This window comes from Rutidosis leptorrhynchoides, chromosome 2 (assembly GCF_046630445.1).
Source record: "Rutidosis leptorrhynchoides isolate AG116_Rl617_1_P2 chromosome 2, CSIRO_AGI_Rlap_v1, whole genome shotgun sequence".
Lineage (NCBI taxonomy): Eukaryota > Viridiplantae > Streptophyta > Magnoliopsida > Asterales > Asteraceae > Rutidosis > Rutidosis leptorrhynchoides.
Genome location: NC_092334.1, coordinates 66,755,451 through 66,774,225, shown reverse-complemented (window position 1 = coordinate 66,774,225; position 18,775 = coordinate 66,755,451). Strand labels below are relative to the sequence as shown.

The 18,775-nt window shown below is 33.7% G+C and overlaps 1 protein-coding gene across 1 annotated transcript; it reads left to right on the top strand.

The window, feature by feature from the left end:
* The first annotated feature begins 1,013 nt into the window (after positions 1 to 1,013).
* Positions 1,014 to 16,000, top strand: LOC139894341 (kinesin-like protein KIN-7D, mitochondrial). Its single transcript, XM_071877575.1, has 25 exons — positions 1,014 to 1,598; positions 1,722 to 1,819; positions 1,910 to 1,999; positions 2,131 to 2,183; positions 4,020 to 4,085; positions 4,403 to 4,456; positions 4,642 to 4,701; positions 4,996 to 5,074; positions 5,345 to 5,412; positions 6,042 to 6,098; positions 6,188 to 6,292; positions 6,443 to 6,547; positions 6,710 to 6,817; positions 6,916 to 7,047; positions 7,154 to 7,330; positions 7,649 to 7,759; positions 9,017 to 9,154; positions 9,988 to 10,107; positions 10,211 to 10,261; positions 10,445 to 10,492; positions 10,780 to 10,923; positions 11,289 to 11,996; positions 12,429 to 12,558; positions 12,648 to 12,763; positions 15,638 to 16,000. The coding sequence occupies exons 1-24, from the start codon at positions 1,240 to 1,242 to the stop codon at positions 12,731 to 12,733; spliced, it is 3,147 nt and encodes a 1,048-aa protein (XP_071733676.1). The 5' UTR covers positions 1,014 to 1,239; the 3' UTR covers positions 12,734 to 12,763; positions 15,638 to 16,000.
* The last annotated feature ends 2,775 nt before the right edge of the window (positions 16,001 to 18,775 follow it).

Here is an 18,775-nt window from a genome sequence, read left to right as displayed (position 1 = left end):
AACCCATATTTATAAGGAAACATACGTAGGCATAAATGTCAAGTACAATAATGTCTTGATCTCCATTATCCTAAACAAAGTACGGAATATATGTTTTTAGAATTTGCTGGTCCATATTTATTAATTATATTAGTGAAATGACCCGTGAAATCACGGTTTTGTTTAAACGAAACAATTTAATGACATGTTTTAAGTATTAAGTGATCGAAATGCTAAAGTCATTTTTTTAATGACCCATTTGACTAAAAAACTTGTCGTTGTTTTTATAAATATATAAAGACATGTATTTTCGCATACATATGTAACGTAATTAATTTCGTAAAAAGAATTCATATTTGAATATTAATAAAATAATAATTATAATTATAATTATTATATTAAAAGTAAATAATAATAATAAAGTTCGCTCAAAGTTGGGTGTTTATATTTTTTTAATAATAATAATAATTAGTAATAATAAATGTCTTTTAGAATTTTTAGAAAATTAAAATTACAATTTAGGAGAGATTAGTATTTCCTTTTATAAAAGATTTTGTATTATTTTTATAATTAAATTAATATATAATTATGACATCATCATTATGAAAATTAAAGTGTAATTAGCATAATGATGACATTATCATTTTAAAGCTTTATATAACTATATAGATTACTCATATTATATAGTGTATTACATATATTTACTTTTTATATATATTTGTATTTTATATTTTATACATATCGATATCAATATCAACTTTTTTATTAAATGAAAAGTATAATCAAAAAAGTTATTATTGATGTGTAAGTTTCAACTATATTTGTTGTAGCATATATTTTTAAGAACATGTAGTTAAATACAATCTTTTTTTAATAGCCTTAAAAAATAGGAAAATATCATAAGATATGTTGGTATATATTTTCTTTTTTATTTCAAACTTTCAAAATTTAGAATAAAAACAAATACAGTACTTTCGTTGTTCACTTACCTCCCTCCTAGTATGATTCCCAGTCACTAGGGATCTCTTCTTCAATTCATTACCATGAAACACACACCGAACACACCACAAAAAACACACACACTTTCTCTCTCTTAAATATATTCATACATTATTACTTTCTATCTCTAAAACAAGCTTCTCAAATCTGAATCACATATCTATAGTCAACATGTGCAGCTCTGACATATGCTATATGCTTGATTGAGTAAGTTATTCGCTAAATTTGTCCGGTTGCTGAATCGATGAGTTGACTCAGTCAATGGCAGCATCATCCTCTAGAGGAACAACTAACAGCTCATCATTTTACAATAATAACAGCAGCAGTAATAAGCCTTCAAGTCCGTTTTCATCATCTTCATCTTCCTCATCTTTCAAACAGTCTGTAAATCGATCTTCAAATTCTGCTAATACGGCGACGTTTTACGGCAGTTCAGGAGCCGGTTACGGCTCGAGATCTGATACACTTGTTCGAACTTCATCTGAACCGATGTATTCTGGAGGCGGTGGTTACGGAGATTATCCGTCTGCCGATGAGATAATTGATGAACCGATTGATGACGTGTCCGGACCTGGAGGCGGTGATAGCATTTCGGTGACGATTAGGTTTAGGCCTTTGAGGTAACTTTGAATTGAACTTACTAGCAGATTTGTATTTATGTTTTTTTTTTTTTTTGGTATATACATTTGCTAGGGTGTTAATGGCAATGTGGTTATGGTTTATTGAATTTATGGTGAATGTAGTGAGCGCGAGTATCAGAGGGGAGATGAGGTTGCGTGGTACGCGGATGGAGATAAGCTTGTCCGAAATGAGTATAATCCGGCTACTTCGTATGCATTTGGTACTATTTGATTTGTGAAATTTTAAAATTGAAGTGGATTTGGAAGGCTATGTTAGTTATGGTTAGTTGTATTGTCGTTTTGTTTAACAGATAAAGTATTTGGATCGTATGCGGAGACGCAGGAAGTTTATGAAGTGGCTGCTGGACCTGTTATAAGGGCTGCTATGGAAGGCATTAATGGTGTGGTAGAACTAGATCAAATATAGAAACATGATTATATTTATTTGTAGATAATTTACTATCTACATTTACAATGGCCAAAGGGGATTTGGCATTTACTAGTTGGATATAATGTAAGTTTGCTATTGCAGGAACTGTATTTGCATATGGTGTTACAAGTAGTGGGAAGACGCATACAATGCATGTAAGTACAGCTTTCTTTTATGTGATATTGGTCTTATGTAGAACCATAAGTGTGCATCTTAGAACATTCAGTAGCAACTTATGCTACCATGATCACTTGTAGACTTTCTATTTAACTAGTAGCTTAGGAACACCCCAATTTGATTCCACACTAAATTAAACCTGGTGGCAAACATGGCAATCCATTGTTAATAGACTCGTAAAGTACATCAACACTTAAGACCTGAAATAGCAATGATAACTGAGTATCTGTCTATCTTTATGATGTTCGGGTATCACCAGAGAGTCCAGCAGATTTGTAAATTGTAATAGACAGCAAATATCACGATGCCTTAGTGCTGACAACACTGGAGCTTATATAATATTATAATAAGGACGTGAAGTCCAATTATTTTTTAAGCAGATTGATAGTAAATCTTGCAGAAATATATAGGGCAGCAAGCTTCAATAATTAGCAGGGTAAATGGATTAGATGCTAAATCTTAGTCATGCCTGGCTGTAATATCTCTGAGTGTAGAACCACCGAGGCATTGCTTGAGTGGTATACGAGGGGCGGCCTGTTTGTCCTCGACGAGTAGGCGCATGTTCGATTCCAAGGGCCGGATCTAATTGGTACTGCCGGCAATTAGCTTCTCGAAAGGGGGTTTTCCCAACCTTCAACCGTATTGCCAGGGTTGTTGCGATTTGGGTTTCCTCCTAACGCGTGTGTGGGTGGCATATGATCGCGAAGGTGGTTAAGTCCTCTTTGGGTGATGCCAATACTGACGTTAAAAAATCTCTCTGAGTGTAGAGCTTGTAGTTGTAGAGGTAAATCTGTCATTGGCAATTGGAATCTAGTTGAAATTTCTCGAAATATGGAAACATCAAAATCAAGCTAATAATAATGATTGCCCTTTCCAAATTTAGCAAACTGATTTATGTTTTGCAAAACATAAATATTAACCAATATTGTTTACCGTCCATTATTTTGTTTATTTCTTCTTTCTTTGAATTAGTGTACAGAGTAATTACAAAAAGAAAAAAAAAAAAAAAAAAAGTTGTTACCAGACAGCTAATATTTTAGATCGTTACTTGATCCACTTAGGGGGTGTTTGGCTTAGCGCTTTGAAAAATGATTATGCGTTTTAAATAATCATAATCAAATAATCAATCGTATCAAAACGTGATTTAGTTAAATGATGTTTGGATTTATTTATGCTGTTTGATATCGCAATAATCAAATAATTAGTTTTTTGAGTGTTTGGAAATATCATATTATTTGATAACTTTACATATAAAATTACCAAAAAGGGTATTCTTTCAAATAATATAATATACATATTTAATATTTATTAAATACTTATAATTTTGTAATTTAACTACTATTATACATAAAAAAAAAAGGAATGCAAACGGAAGATAAATTGGACAATGGGTGCAGACGTGCAGTAGTACTCTTGGTGTGGTAATTATGTAGTGGGTAAAATTGCCCAGTAGCATAAGCATGTGTCTTTTGGGGTAGTTAAGTAAATTTGACAACAAATAAGTAATGCGTTTTGCGTGCAGTAGGTCCTTAGTCACTGTTTCATAAATGCGTTTTGAGGCTACTAAAACGCAAAAAAGCAATTATATTTTTTTCTATCCAAACACTAAAAATAAATTATTCACGTCTTGTAATCGCAATAATCAAAAAATCACTCTCAAATCGCTAAGGCAAACTCCCCCTTATTGTTCACTTTGTATTAATTGATGATGGAGATGGTGTTGATATAACTTCCTGGTGATATGGTTGTCTGAGTCTTCACATTTATCTGTAGTAGTTTTCAGAACCCTTTATTTTCCTGAATTGTTTTTACAGGGTGATCATAACTCTCCTGGAATAATACCCTTGGCGATAAAGGATGTTTTCACCATTATTCAGGATGTAAGTGATCTCCAGCTACTTATTTTGTGCTTTGTACGTTTTCTATTTAAAGCTTCTTTCTTTGCACCCGACCCCCTCTATGGGCAGTTTAGTAGACACAGACATACATGTTTTTGGATTTGTATGCTTATAGGTATGTATATAGCTTTAATATAAATACATATTTACATTCATCAATTGGCCTGGCTTGCATTATTAGAAAGCTTGAGAAGCTTATAGGTGTGTCTATATGTGTGTGTGTGTAATTATGCTTGCAATCTTGGTTCACTCACATTATTATATGTGAGCCAAATGAACATTTTGTATTTACATTTCAGACGCCTGGAAGGGAGTTCTTACTCCGCGTGTCATATATCGAGATATATAATGAGGTACACCACAACATGGGAGATGGTTAGCTTGCTAATACACTCCTATGTTTTTCCATTTTTTTTTTAATATAAATTTGGCATTCCCATCCATTTCCGCAAGTGGTCGCGTCCTCCATTGAGGGCCTCACATGAAGCGTTTGTGTAATATTTTGTGATTAACCTTACTGATTATATTTCTCTTGCAGGTGATCAATGATCTGCTTGATCCAACGGGCCAAAATTTGCGTGTTCGAGAAGATGCACAGGTTTCTGCGTTAACTTTCTATACATCTTTCAGTCTTGTCCATATAGTATATTGATATCTGTTATTTCCCACTCCATCTCTGTTAACGTTAACACTTTAACAGCTTACCGGGTTGAGCAGAATATTAGACTTACCGTCATTAATTAGAATTAGAATATATATTTAATAATTATGTTTCTTTCACCTAAATACATCAGCTCTTGTTCTTGACATTGGTTCGTTTGTAATATATTATTATATGCGTGGATAATTTATACTTGTGATCTGATTATGTTTTCTATTCCTTGATTGATAGGGTACATATGTCGAGGGTATAAAGGAAGAGGTGGTTTTATCTCCTGGGCATGCCCTTTCTTTCATTGCTGCTGGTGAAGGTATAACTCAATCTGTGTATGCTTATCTGTCTCTTAGACTACATACAGTACTTTTCAGCAACTATTATTATTATTATTTTTAAAATAAAAAAATCTTATCTGATTATAAGTTTGCAATTGAAATAAAAAATGGTATAAAATTAACCCTTTGCAATGTAAGTATGTACTAATCAACACTGTGGGATCTTATTTATGCGATTATAATGTTTCATAACATCTTCTGGCTGCCATTGATACCATCTAACGCTTCTTGATACTCACTTTTTGCAGAGCATCGGCACATCGGTTCAAATAACTTCAACCTTCTTAGCAGTCGTAGTCATACTATATTCACCCTGGTATGCAATCCATTTGAATCATATGTGTAGCTATCTCTTTATAAGATTATATTCGTTGGATGGAATAAATTATATTTTTCACACATATTCAAGTTCTTCGCTTTTGATGTTGACCTCAATTATGTATGTTAAATGCTGGACAAGCATAAGGTAATTAACACATCAAATAATAGTTAAGATGCGACAGATTTGATATTTAAAGTAGTAGCAGCTAAAATTTCAAGCAAACATATATCACACGGTGAATAGAAATGTAGTAATCCTAGTTCAAACATCAAACTGTTGTAGGATGTTTAACTCAATCTTAGTTTAATCATCGAATTGCTTGAGGATGCTTAACTTAACCCAGTTGAATCATCAAACCGGGCATTTCATTTATTCTCTAATAGTTTCGTATGGGAAATGTTTGGTACATGGAAATATACTGTTGTACACATGAAGTACATGCTAACTGTGTTGTTTTACGACCGTGCTGATATTGTATTTTATGCGTACAACATAGTTTTTCGTTGTTCAAATCACCTATAGTTGACCTCATCACGCGTTATATATGTACATGTCACTTTCTCTCTTGATAAGCTTCAACAATTGCTTAGAACTATCTCTTCACATATAATGTTAACTTGCAGATGATTGAAAGTAGCTCTCATGGTGACGAATACGATGGAGTCATATTTTCTCAACTTGTATGCAACAACCATATTACTTCTCTTTATTACACGAGTTGCTTTATGTTTCATTGCTTATTAATTAAATAGTTTAATTTTGTGTTTAGAATTTAATTGATTTGGCGGGATCAGAAAGCTCAAAAACCGAAACAACTGGACTAAGGAGGAAAGAAGGATCGTACATAAACAAAAGTCTTCTAACACTTGGAACTGTAAGTGGTTACGTATTTCTTTAACAAAACATTTGGTACTTCTGTATATCCAGTAATATGATGGTTTAATTGCCTTTCAAAAAATCAAAAATTAAAAATAAAAAAAATATGATGGTTTAATACGGGTAAGTATTTGAACTGGACTTCCAGGTTATTGGAAAGCTTAGTGAGGGAAGGGCTACTCATATTCCTTATAGAGATTCCAAGCTTACCCGCATTCTACAGTCTTCTTTGAGTGGCCATGGACATGTTTCAGTAAGGATAAAAATCTTGAATCTTGAGTTTTGATCATCTCTAGTTTTTCCTTCTTTAATCTTCATGATGCTATCGAATTAACATCATACCATGTTTCGTGTGGTATTTATATATATTTGTACATAGAAGCATTACCACATTTAACTTTTGTTCTGTTTCCAGCTCGTCTGCACAATAACCCCGGCATCAAGTAGTATGGAGGAGACTCACAATACATTAAAATTTGCTAGTAGGGCAAAACGCATTGAAATATATGCACATCAAAATAAGGTTTGTTGTAACATTGGTGATTTGATTTCCTTTGGACGATACTGAGAACAGCTATATTAAGCTCAATGTTCAATGTTCTTGTAATATCTGTTTTGCAGATTATTGACGAAAAATCTTTAATTAAGAAGTACCAAAGAGAGATATCAGCTCTTAAGCTAGAGCTTGATCAATTGAAGAGAGGGATGCTTGTTGGTGTTAATCCGGAAGAGATTATGAGTTTAAAACAAAAGGTGATAATTTCGTTGACAGGTTCATTATCCTTTTTAACATTTTCTTGATAATGAAGTTTACTTTAATTGTATTCTATATTCTATATATATATTGTTTGTATAATAGTTAGAAGAGGGACAGGTGAAGATGCAATCACGATTAGAGGAAGAGGAAGAAGCAAAGGCTGCACTCATGAGCAGAATTCAGAGGCTAACTAAGCTAATACTTGTTTCCTCAAAAGATTCAATTCCTGGGTTGACTGATGTATCTGCTCATCGAAACACTCCTGCCAATGATGATGAGGTATGTTCATTGTTCTCCATCGTTTTTTAATAAGAACTGATAACCACAATGAAAAAATTTTCAGCGCCTTTATTAGTATCATCAAAAAGTAGTGTCAGTGTGATATGACCTTTATTGTATGAGATGTGAATTTCTAGATTTTGATGCCTGATTAACTCTTTTTGTTGGCTTAAATTTTTTTTATGCAAATAGCTCTTCAAGTCTTGCATCCGTTTTGTACTAGTTACAACTGAATCTTCAACACACCTTGAATCTTTTGCATTTTGATGTATGCAACTTGAGCTTGACATCCCATCTTGTTAATGCCTTGGATTTCAGAATGGTTCTCTGCTCTTGCACAGTGACATTCAGAATGACTTAGCAGCAGGTAGCACTATCACTGAATCTACTCAGGCGGGCGAAGTCACCAGTGGTGCGAAGCTGTTACCGGTATGTTTGTCGACACTCTTGTTCTTCTTGTGGATTTTTTGATTGCCAGATTTTTGGTGTACGTGTTTTGAATGATATAATAACATGAGCATGATCCAAACTTTTGTTAATATATATTTATATAATTTTTTTGAAAGTCTAAGCCTCCAAAGTGGAGCTAGTGGAGATTGAACCTGGGTCCCCTTTAAAAATCGACCCGAAAGTTTTATTCATAATCCATTTAAGAGATTGTAAATTGAGTATACTTTATGCGATCTTTCAATGGTTTGATGCATACTTAGATAGCTCCGTAGATTTATTTTTAGTACTTGCACCAATGGTTTCTGAATAATTGTGAGTTTGTGATGGAGTCCTTTTTATCTCTTCATCATACTAATCTAAGTTAGAAAATTGACACGGTTGTCATATCAAAGGAAAAGCATATAATCACACAACCGGATTGGGTAATGGATAGTTGGATACAAGTCAAGCTATGGTTGTGATACCTGCTATGTCTCATTATGAGGGTTTGTTTGGTGACCGTAAATTCACCCAAGGGTGCACCTTACTTAAATGGATGGCTTAGGCCATTACCATTACTATCTTACTTGCTTTGAATAACCAAGTCTCATGCATTATGTTTGTATGAATAATCAACATATGTGTGTGTGTGTGATTTTACTAGTTTTAATTATGTTCTTTTAGTTGAAAATGAAGCCTTAGAATCCAACAAAATAAGTATGGAGAAACATAGAGGCAAATCAGCAAAACAAATCAGGAAGAGACAAAAGTGGTCCCAAGTGGTACAAATGGTCCCAACTGATTTAGTCTATGTTTGTTAGGGAGCAGTCCGTACATCTCCAGCTTTTATTTTAACTTTTGACTAGGGTTTAGAATGGTCTAGAGCTTGATTCCTCTATAAAAAGAGGTTGCTGGAATGTAAAAGACAGATTTGATGAATATGAATTCTATGGTTTTCAAGCTCTGTTTACCCTAAATCTTCATTTTCCTTTATAGGTCATATGATCTTCGTAGTTTGAAGTGTTTCCTTTATCTTTAAAATCTTGTTGAAATAAACTCCTTTAGAGATTAAAGTAGATTAAAGTGGTGAATTCATATCCTTTCTTTCCTGTTTTCTAATTAAACTCAGCAAGCTTACACTCTGTTTTATTTTGGTGTTCTTATATTAGCTTAACAATCTGTTTTACACTTGATTTCACATAAAAAATGCAGGAATATTTGTTTCAATTATATTAATTGCATTTTGTTTTACTACAGGGTGGACTCTCAATAGATGAGATGGACCTTCTAGTAGAGAGAGTGAAGATGCTTGCTGGAGAGATCGCATTCAGTACAAGTACAATGAAACGTTTAACAGAGCAGTCCGCAAATGATCCTGAGAGCTCCAAGTCCCAAGTAAATCCTTGTACTTATCTCTTTCCTCACATACACACACAATGACTAATCGTCTAATTCTGATAACAGTTGAAAAAAATGAACCGTTCTAGTGTTGCCATGTAATTCAGATAGCAGTTGCAAAAATGAATCGTAATCTCAATTATAATAGCTAGCTTACCGCTACCGGCACTAGAGATGGCAATGGATGTCCGATCCATTGGATATCCATCTGATCCGATCCATTTAAATGAATATAGATGACCTAAATGGATATGGATGATGTGAAAAGTTAGTGGATTGGTTTACCGCGCTTCTAGCCGAGTGGTATTCCCATCCCTTGTGTTTGGGGCTGAGGTTGAGGTCGTGAGTTCGAGCCTCACTCAGCTCACCCTCTTAATTAATCTGCCTGATTATGGAGAATATGGAGCTCCAGATCGACCTCGAGGGGGGTTTTCTCCCGGATCCATCATTCAAACCCAGTCTGCCTGCCCCTCATGATGGTTTAGGGATCGGTTCCTTCAATGTGATTCAGGTTTCCTCTGAAAGCGCGTGCGTGCGTGGCAAATGATCACGAAGGTGGTTAATACCCCTTTGGGTGATTCCGACAACTTGCCTTTTGAAATAAAGATAAAGAATAATAATAATAATAGCTAGCTTACCTAAGCCTAGTTTTTGTTTTTGTTTTTGTTTTTGTTTTGTTTTTTTTTTTTTTTTGTGAATATACGCATGTGTGGGAAATAAACCCTGAGAAGAGTAAACAGATAGAATTATGATGACTCGTACTTTGATTATAGTGTAATTGCAACATATTGAATTATGTGGATCACTAATAAATGTTTGATAATACCCAGATAGATCAGCTGGAACATGACATAGAAGAAAAAAGAAGGCAGATGAGCGCCTTGGAGAAACAGATTGTTGAAAGCAATGAAGCTTCGATTTCTAGTACATCCTTGGCTGATATGCAGCAGGTATACCTTCAAACCTATCTTTCTTCTGTATTGTCCACAACCTAACTGATAATAATTATATTAACATATTGTCTTTTTTTTTTCTGTCTCTTCTTAAAAACAGACAATGATGAAATTGATGACCCAGTGTGATGAGAAGGGTTTTGAGCTAGAGGTTAGTTTCCATTTGAGATACTCTTGAACCTTTTGTGGTTATATCTAATATATATAATAATTTTCTCAAACTTAATTGAATTAAATTACAAGCTTGACTACATATTGTTACATGGTATTGACATTTTAAGCCAATTTAAGATGTTAATTGATTCTTTTGCTTGATTGCCATGTATGATTGTAGATCATGTCAGCAGACAACCGCATTCTTCAGGAAGAATGGAAGAATAAGGTATATGGATCTATAATGCAAATACTTGTAATAATCAGATATTGTCTTTTATAGTATTTGGTTGAAAACAAATTGTTATTCTAGCTAAAACAGTGCTTCACATTTTGGTTTACATGTCCACACTTCGCCGTACACTTCAATTTAGGGTAGCTTTGTACGTCAAAATATTATGCCATCAACACCTTCCCTTTATTTACGTATCTCTAGCTATCTATACAGTTTTACTGAAACACACAACTTTGCTTTTCAACTCTCTAGACTCTTGATTTATTTATTTTCTATTTCAGTGTGCAGAAAACAAAGAATTGCAGGATAGAATCATGTTGCTGGAACAACAGCTGGCTATTGCCAATGAGAAGCAAGTGTCATCTTCAGAACAACATCGATCCAAAGAGTACATTGATGAGCTAGAGACAAAAATCAAAATTCAGGTGATTACTGGCGTCAGTTTGAAACGATATACTAATCAATGGGTTGATTTTAGTTGTGTTTTATTTCAGATGGGTCGCCATTGTCAAATAAATTGCTTAGGGAAGTTCACAAGGGTCAAATTTTCTGAACAGGATGAATTGTTGCCCAATGATCACTTTTTTAATTCTTACAACCATTTAGATTATTTTATTCAACAGTTTAGATCATTGTCACCATATTGAAGAAATAGAATCTGGGCAACTTTCAACTTGTTCCTTTGACCTGTTCATAAGTACACTGGTTGAAATTTCCTCCTCTAATTCCTGTTCATAAGTACATTGTTGCTTTCCTGACATGTTCTTTACTTCTTTATCTGTCTGATCAGGAGGTAGAGAATGTAAAGCTAAAGCTAGAGCGTGTTCATATCCTAGAAGAGAACAGTGGATTATACGTACAGAATCAGAAACTTTCAGAAGAAGCGTCTTACGCAAAGGAGTTGGCGTCTGCTGCTGCGGTTGAACTCAAGAATTTAGCCGGTGAAGTCACTAAACTTTCACTCGATAATTCAAAACTTGAAAAAGAGTTAATAGGTGCTTGTGAGTTGGCAAATTTAAAATCTGGTAGTCGCAAGTATGATTCAATAAAACCCGCCCGAAAAAACCGGTCCTCTAGTCGAGTCAAGGATGCATACGATGAGTTTGACTCATGGAGCCTTGACTTAGAAGATTTAAGAATGGAGTTACAGGCAAGGAAGCAAAGAGAGGCGAGACTTGAGTCCGCTTTGTCTGAGAAAGAACTTGTAGAAGAGGAATACAGGAAAAAAGTCGAGGAGGCAAAGAAAAAGGAAGCCTCGTTAGAAAACGATTTGGCAAATATGTGGGTTCTTGTTGCTCAGCTGAAGAAAGAAGCTAAAGGCGCGCTTCCTGAATCGAATAGTGATGGACGAAATGCGGAAAGACCTGAAAATGTTGAACAACCGAAAGTAGAAAATGGGGAGAGTAACAATTTAGGTGTTAAAGAGAGACAAGGTTTGGTTGTTTCGCAAACGGCTCATTATGTTGCAAAAGAAGAGCCCCTAGTTGCTCGTTTGAAGGTACATAAGTTTGTATGAATTTATTAAATACGTATTTCTTTAATAAGTACATAAGTAATCAATGTTTCTGAGAGGTGGTAATATGAACCCACTTACTTGTCAATTTGCTGACTGGCGTTGTGTTTCCTTTCATGGGTAAAAAGGGTTGGTTAGAAAGTAAACGGGTCGAATAGATCAACACGTTGAAAATTGCTTTAACGTGTATATATATGCATAAAGCATCCCAAATCATTTTATTTGGAAGAATATATGCTTTTGAAATGAGATACTTATTTGATCGTAGGTACTTAGTGTTTGGGGTGGCATAGCCCGACCCTTTTCAACACATACCAAAAATTGACCTAAAACCAGTTACCCCAGTTGGTCATATGTACTTAGATATTACTTATGTAATCTTATGTCCTTTTCTGGTTTATGATTATATGGTATTAGGCTCGAATGCAAGAAATGAAGGCAAAAGAGGTCAATTACGTGGGTAATGGAGATGCAAATTCTCATGTATGTAAAGTCTGCTTCGAGTCACCAACAGCAGCGATGCTTCTTCCGTGTCGGCATTTTAGTCGTAAGTTTTGCTATTGCAGTTGATGTTACTTGTCACCAATACTTAACCACGTGATTTGATTGATGATATTACTTTCACTTCTTTTGCAGTATGTAAATTGTGTTCCCTTGCCTGTTCTGAGTGTCCGATTTGCCGAACCAAAATTTCAGATAGAATTTTTGCTTTCACTTCTTGATATATTCTCTTTACCTCTCTCAATATGAAGGTACACGATTCTCTTTTTTTTCTTCTTAATAATGTTACAAATATGCGACATTCACTAAGGTTGCAAAAATCACTGATCGAGGGAGTACTCGGTCTGGACTTTTGAGGGAGTAATCGGCAACTCGGGGAGTAATCACTAATCATGGAGTAATCGGATTGGACTTTAAATACGTTTAAGAAATAAATTTCAAAATTATGTGTAAATATACAAGAAATCCATAAACATAAACGTAAATGTTAATATAATTGTCTAGAAACATATACATAATATTCATTTGTTCAAAAACTCTAAAAATTTAATTTAATTTAATTTCATATTTAAATATTGACCAATATTGACTATGATCGAGTTTAACTGACTAAATCTGAATTTGACCAACTTAATTCGATTTTGACCTTATTCACCTACGTTGACCAATTAGTTACTTAGATTATGGAAACTCGGATGTTCCTAAAAAGGAGCAATCGAGGAGTAATCGGTTTTAATTGGGGAGTTCTACAACACTTATAAACTTTCATATCGGGAACAAATTGTCAACCATATATCTATGAAAAGGGATCCTGAATTGAAAGTAGGCTATGCATATTTGTTTTATATCACAATTAAGTTTCCCTTTATTTTTCTTACACCTAGTTGAATCAATTTAACCTATCAAAATTATGGGTTAACATCTTTTTATCCAATTTCATCATTTACATTATCCAATTCAAACTTTGATAGTTCCTGCATGTCCTGTAACATCATAAGAACAAAACCCCTATCTCTATTTCGTTCAATTTCACCAGTCCAATTCATAATCACCAAAATCATCTAATTCAAACAATATAAACCAAAAACAACTATTAGATTGAATTATTATTGTGAGTACGAGTTGAATTAGACTTGAAACGGATGAGATATGATTAGTATCACTTGCTTGAAGCCTTCTGCTGTTTAATATTCGCGAAAATGAAAGAACATGGGAGTATGTACGTTAATGTCCTTGTATATATTTTATTTATTTCATTTAATTTGTTATATACACAATTAATTCTTGAATTTCTGGCTTTAAACTCTTTTGGTCCCTAAAGTTTTATCATTCAACTCTTTTAATCTCCAAATTTCAACTATTTTGACACTCGGATATTGTCAGATTTCTAGCATATAGTTTATTAGTATCAACGGCTCTATAGATAATTCAACTTATAGAACTCATTACGGATATACAATAAGGCATGTGACTAATTAGTATACGGCTAAATAATAATAATAAATACATTATTACTATTCTAAAATTTTTGAATGTTATGTTTTACTATCACTGTAATTAGGAATGTAAAATTGTATTTAAAACTCAAAATTAAATGTTGCGGGTAATGAAGAAGAAGTTGGAGGGCCGGGAGGACTCGTTCATTCAGAATACGAAAAACATTTATTTATTTGGCTAATTAAATGTTTTTCATATTCTGATCAAACGAGTGCTCCTGGCCTTCCAACTTTTTTCTTGATCACCCGCAACATTTAATTTTAACTTTTAAATACAAATTAAAATTCTTAATTACTATGCTAATAAAATGTAACATTCCAAAAAATTTTAAATAATGATGTACTTATTATTATTATTATTTAGCTATATAATAATCAATCACATGTCGTATATGCTGAATAATCTATGAAGACGCTAATACTGTTAAACTGTATATTAGAAATATGACAATTTCTACATGCCAAAATAGTTGGAACTTTAGGGATCAATAGCGTTAAAGATAAAACTTTAGGAACAAAAAAGTCAAAAGTTCGGGGATTGCATGAGTAAATAACTAATTAAATGGAATAAATAAGATAGAATCGGGGAAATTCACCTACATACTTTCATGCACTTTCATTTTCGAGAATTTTAAAGAGCAAAAAGAGTTTAAACAAGTGAAATCAAACCTATCTCATTTCTAAGTTTAATTCAAGTCGTAATCAAAATTCAATTTAATACTTGTTTTTGGTTTCTATAGTTTAAATTAGATGATTATGGAATTAGATTGCCAAAATTGAACGATGTAAAAATAGAGGTTTTGTTCATATGATGTTATTGGACATGTAAGAAATAACTATCGAAGTTTGATTTGAACAATGAAATTGGATCAAAGGATGTTAATCAATGATTTTTATGGGTTAAATTGATTCAAACGGATGTATTGAAAATAAGGGAAAGCTTAATTGTGGTATTCGTCTTTAATAGCTTAGCTATTGATAGATATATATCATCATTACTAGCTAAGCCTTTTAAACCACTCTTGTTTAATTGTTGAATATAAGTTGAATGGTATCTGAGAAAACAAGAATTGAGGACGTGTTAATCACTGTCCTCAAGGTTGCAAAAATCGGGGAGTTCTCGGCGATAACTCGGATTCATCTGGCTGCCGAGTTCTCGATCAACTTCATCGCAGGATTCAACCTCAATTTAAGAACGTTATGCCAGCGTACATAAAGTTCACATGAAAATCATTGAATATCATTTGTGAAAGTGAAAGTGATTATTCCAAAATTTGTTGGTTGATCCGATGGAAATCATAGACATATTTATAGTTGAAAATATGGCAGTTATGTCCTAACTATCTTGTCTTTTTATGAACCAACATAACTGTATGAACAAATATGCCTGTTCAACCATCAGAATGAATAACTGTCTCTTAATAACTAGCCGTCCACGTATCATGGCCATGATAAACTAGTGATGACCAGTGATGATGCCCTTTCACATATACAATCATGGCCGTGATAGGTCACCGATAACCAATAAATAAGACCACAAGTTCTAACATTAATTCTATTTAGCAAAACAAGCAACAATCCGGAAAATTTACTGCCACAAATTACTCAATATCTTCTATTTTCCTGCAGGAGATTTTTTTTCCCATGAGGGATCATTCAATGAGTGGTTTATTTATGGTTCAATGTCATTCCTTGATTGTTCAATTTGTATGTAAACACTCTGAAAAAGTATAGTCCCGTTTTGTGTATGTATTTATTTTTAAACGTGTAAGAGTAAACGTTAGAACTGCTAAAACATGTTATAGATAAGAACGGATTGAAAAGGTGCGCTAAGAGATTGAAGAATGAAGATCTCATTTATCTTCCGACCTTGTGTTCATTAGTTTTCACAAAGTTGTTTATCTAGTTTTTTTTATATGGAGCGATAATACTAATTTCCTGTGTAACTTCTAATTGTAAATTGTATCTTTGCCTTCATATATGTAAAATGGCTGGAGCTGTTTATATCATATAATGTTACCAAACATGTTGACAACTTTTCTATGGCAAGTTGGCAACCAGTTTTTGCTGCTTCTGATGATACATACTATAAACTCTAAATTAATTTATTTAGTAACATGTAATGCAAATGTTATTTAAAGGCATGCAATTATGCAAATGTGTTTTTATTATGTTTGATTGGAAAGGTACAATAGTCATTTATTATCATGAAGATCTCAAAGTATTCGATGAAAACCCGACTATGTGAGATCTAACGAAAAGAAGAAACTTTGTTCAACGACATCATTAATAAGATACAAAAATTTGATCACCGATAGATTAAACAAATTAATAGATATCTGTTATATATTTCAAAAACTATTAAAATATTTTCTATTAATAAAATTAAACGAATAAAGTAATTTTAACAAATAAAACATTAACGTGATGTAAGAAAATATAAGCACAAAAAACATGTACTGTAATTGTTATCGCGAATTGACTAAAGTATCTTACATTTGTAAATAACTAGAAAAAAATTCGACCGCGCGTTGCTGCGGTTGTTTTCGATGCGCGGTCGAATTTGGATATACGTTGTTTGGTACCTAATATATCTAGTAGGTTGGGTTGTTTGTTGGACCTGTATGTATATGTATGTAATATAGCCCGAAATATTTAGTGTTTTTTGAACGATATCCATTTCGCGTATAGTTAGTCGCGTTGTGTTCGTAAAATTATTTCGAGTTAAACGGTTGACTCGGAAAAATTTAACTCGTACCGAGCGAGAATATAGGGCCTGTTATCTAGTGTTCTTTTAACGATGTCCATTTCGCGCCTAGTTAGTCCCGTTGTTTCATTAGATTTTTTTCGAGATGAACGGTGGTCTCAGAGAAATTTGATTCGCACCGAGCGAGAAGATAGGACCCGTTAAAAATTCGGGTGGAATTAGTTTCTTTTATTTTAATAAAATTATATATTTACATTTTCTACCCCTGAGAAATGTAAAATTGAGGGGTCGTTGTGTAAATTGAGCCGTAGTTGAAGGGCCGTGTGTAGTGTGAACGCAAACTCAAAACGACAATCCGATATAACTGAAAACTTGAGGGGTCGTTGTGTAAATTGAGCCGATTGAGGGGTCGTTGTGTAAATTGAGCCGTAGTTGAAGGGCCGTGTGTAGTATGAACGCAAACTCAAAACGACAATCCGATATAACTGAAACAACGAAATTGGACATGTATTTTAGTATATAGAGTAATAATAATAATAATAATAATAATAATAATAATAATAATAATAATAATAATAATAATAATAATAATAATAATAATAATAATAATAATAAAAAAAATAAAATATATGTTTTAACAAATGTAAATGTGTAATCTTTAATTCTTTAGTATCTATATCCATCTATCTATATCTATATTATCTATCTATATCTATATCTATATCTATATCTATCTATATTATTATTATTTATTATTATATATAATAATAAAGTTATTTTAACTAATCATCTTTCAAAAATCTTAGTTGACAAAAAAAATAATCATTAGATTATATCTCATTTATCAATAATAACCATTTATTAGCTTGATCTCTCATCAAATCAACTGTGTCTCTCATCAATCAATTGTGTCTCTCATCAATTGTCCTCCATTTCTATTTGTCAATGAAGAAATTAGTGAGAGTTTGAACTTAATGGTCTTGATCATTGATAAGATTGCCTTCTCTAAAGAGAAGCTTGCTAAATGACTTATTGAACGCAATGGTAAAATTAACAAATGCTTTTTATGGGGAATATATGTCTACATAATTCGATGTTCCGACTTGAAGAGTTTTCAAAACGTGTGTCAAGGGCCTCGATTGAGTAACGGAAAAGATGAATTCTTAAAAGTTATTCCTATGAAGGATAGAGTAGGGAGGTACTCGAGATTAGTTTGGGTGGAGGTAAGAGGTATTCCAATGGATTATGGTTGTTTAGAGAATGTGTATATGGCTGTCCAAGGCTTGGGAGATGTTCTCTTTATGCCAAAAAGCTCCCTTGAATTGTCTCAAGCTGGTTCGTTCTTCGTATTCATGGAGGTGTTTTCGCCGTCAGTGATCTTCAAAGAAAAACTTACGGTGCTAGAAAACAATCAAAAAGCAATTCTTTGGGTCCATGAAGTTGGAATGGATTTCAATCCAATCCAATATATCGATGTAGATGATATGGAGACGTTTATGGATTCGGTCAATAATTTAATTTTGTTGAGGTTGATCAAGAAGATAAGATTTCTAATGACAACAAAATGGGTGATGAGACTAAAGGTCCGATTATTGAGGATGAAGGAGCAGATGGGTTGATGTCTCCGGGGCCGGTGACAGGTTCTCCGATCCCGAGTAATGTTGGCGAGCAAGTCCACGAGAATTCAAATTTTGAATTCGAATATGGTATTTTGGGTAATAACCTGTAGGTTGATGATAATAGTACACCATCAAATCTCAACCTTCTGTCATGGTCTTCTGGGGACGAACCGGGGAAGACCCGAATTCTCACCTGGGGACGAACCGGGGGTGAGCTCGGACTAGTCATAAGCCCAAGTGTAGAACTCACTCCCAAAAGCTAGCTTGAAGGAGGAGAGAACACCTTGACTTATAAGCCATCACCCAATCCCATACTTGGGCGATGTGGGATCGTAACAATACCCCACCCTTAAAGAACCAACGTCCTCGTTGGTCACGGCTATGTTGGTCACGGTTGGCACCCTCTCTTCGGGTCCAAGCCACCACTCCGAGGTGTCGGGT

Excerpts from the sequence above, each read along its gene's own strand:
- LOC139894341 (XM_071877575.1), top strand. The coding sequence starts at position 1,240 with ATGGCAGCATCATCCTCTAGAGGAACAACTAACAGCTCATCATTTTAC. Across the intron at positions 1,820-1,909 it reads GGCTACTTCGTATGCATTTG|ATAAAGTATTTGGATCGTAT; the intron begins GTACTATTTGAT and ends TTTGTTTAACAG. Across the intron at positions 10,108-10,210 it reads CCTTGGCTGATATGCAGCAG|ACAATGATGAAATTGATGAC; the intron begins GTATACCTTCAA and ends TCTTAAAAACAG.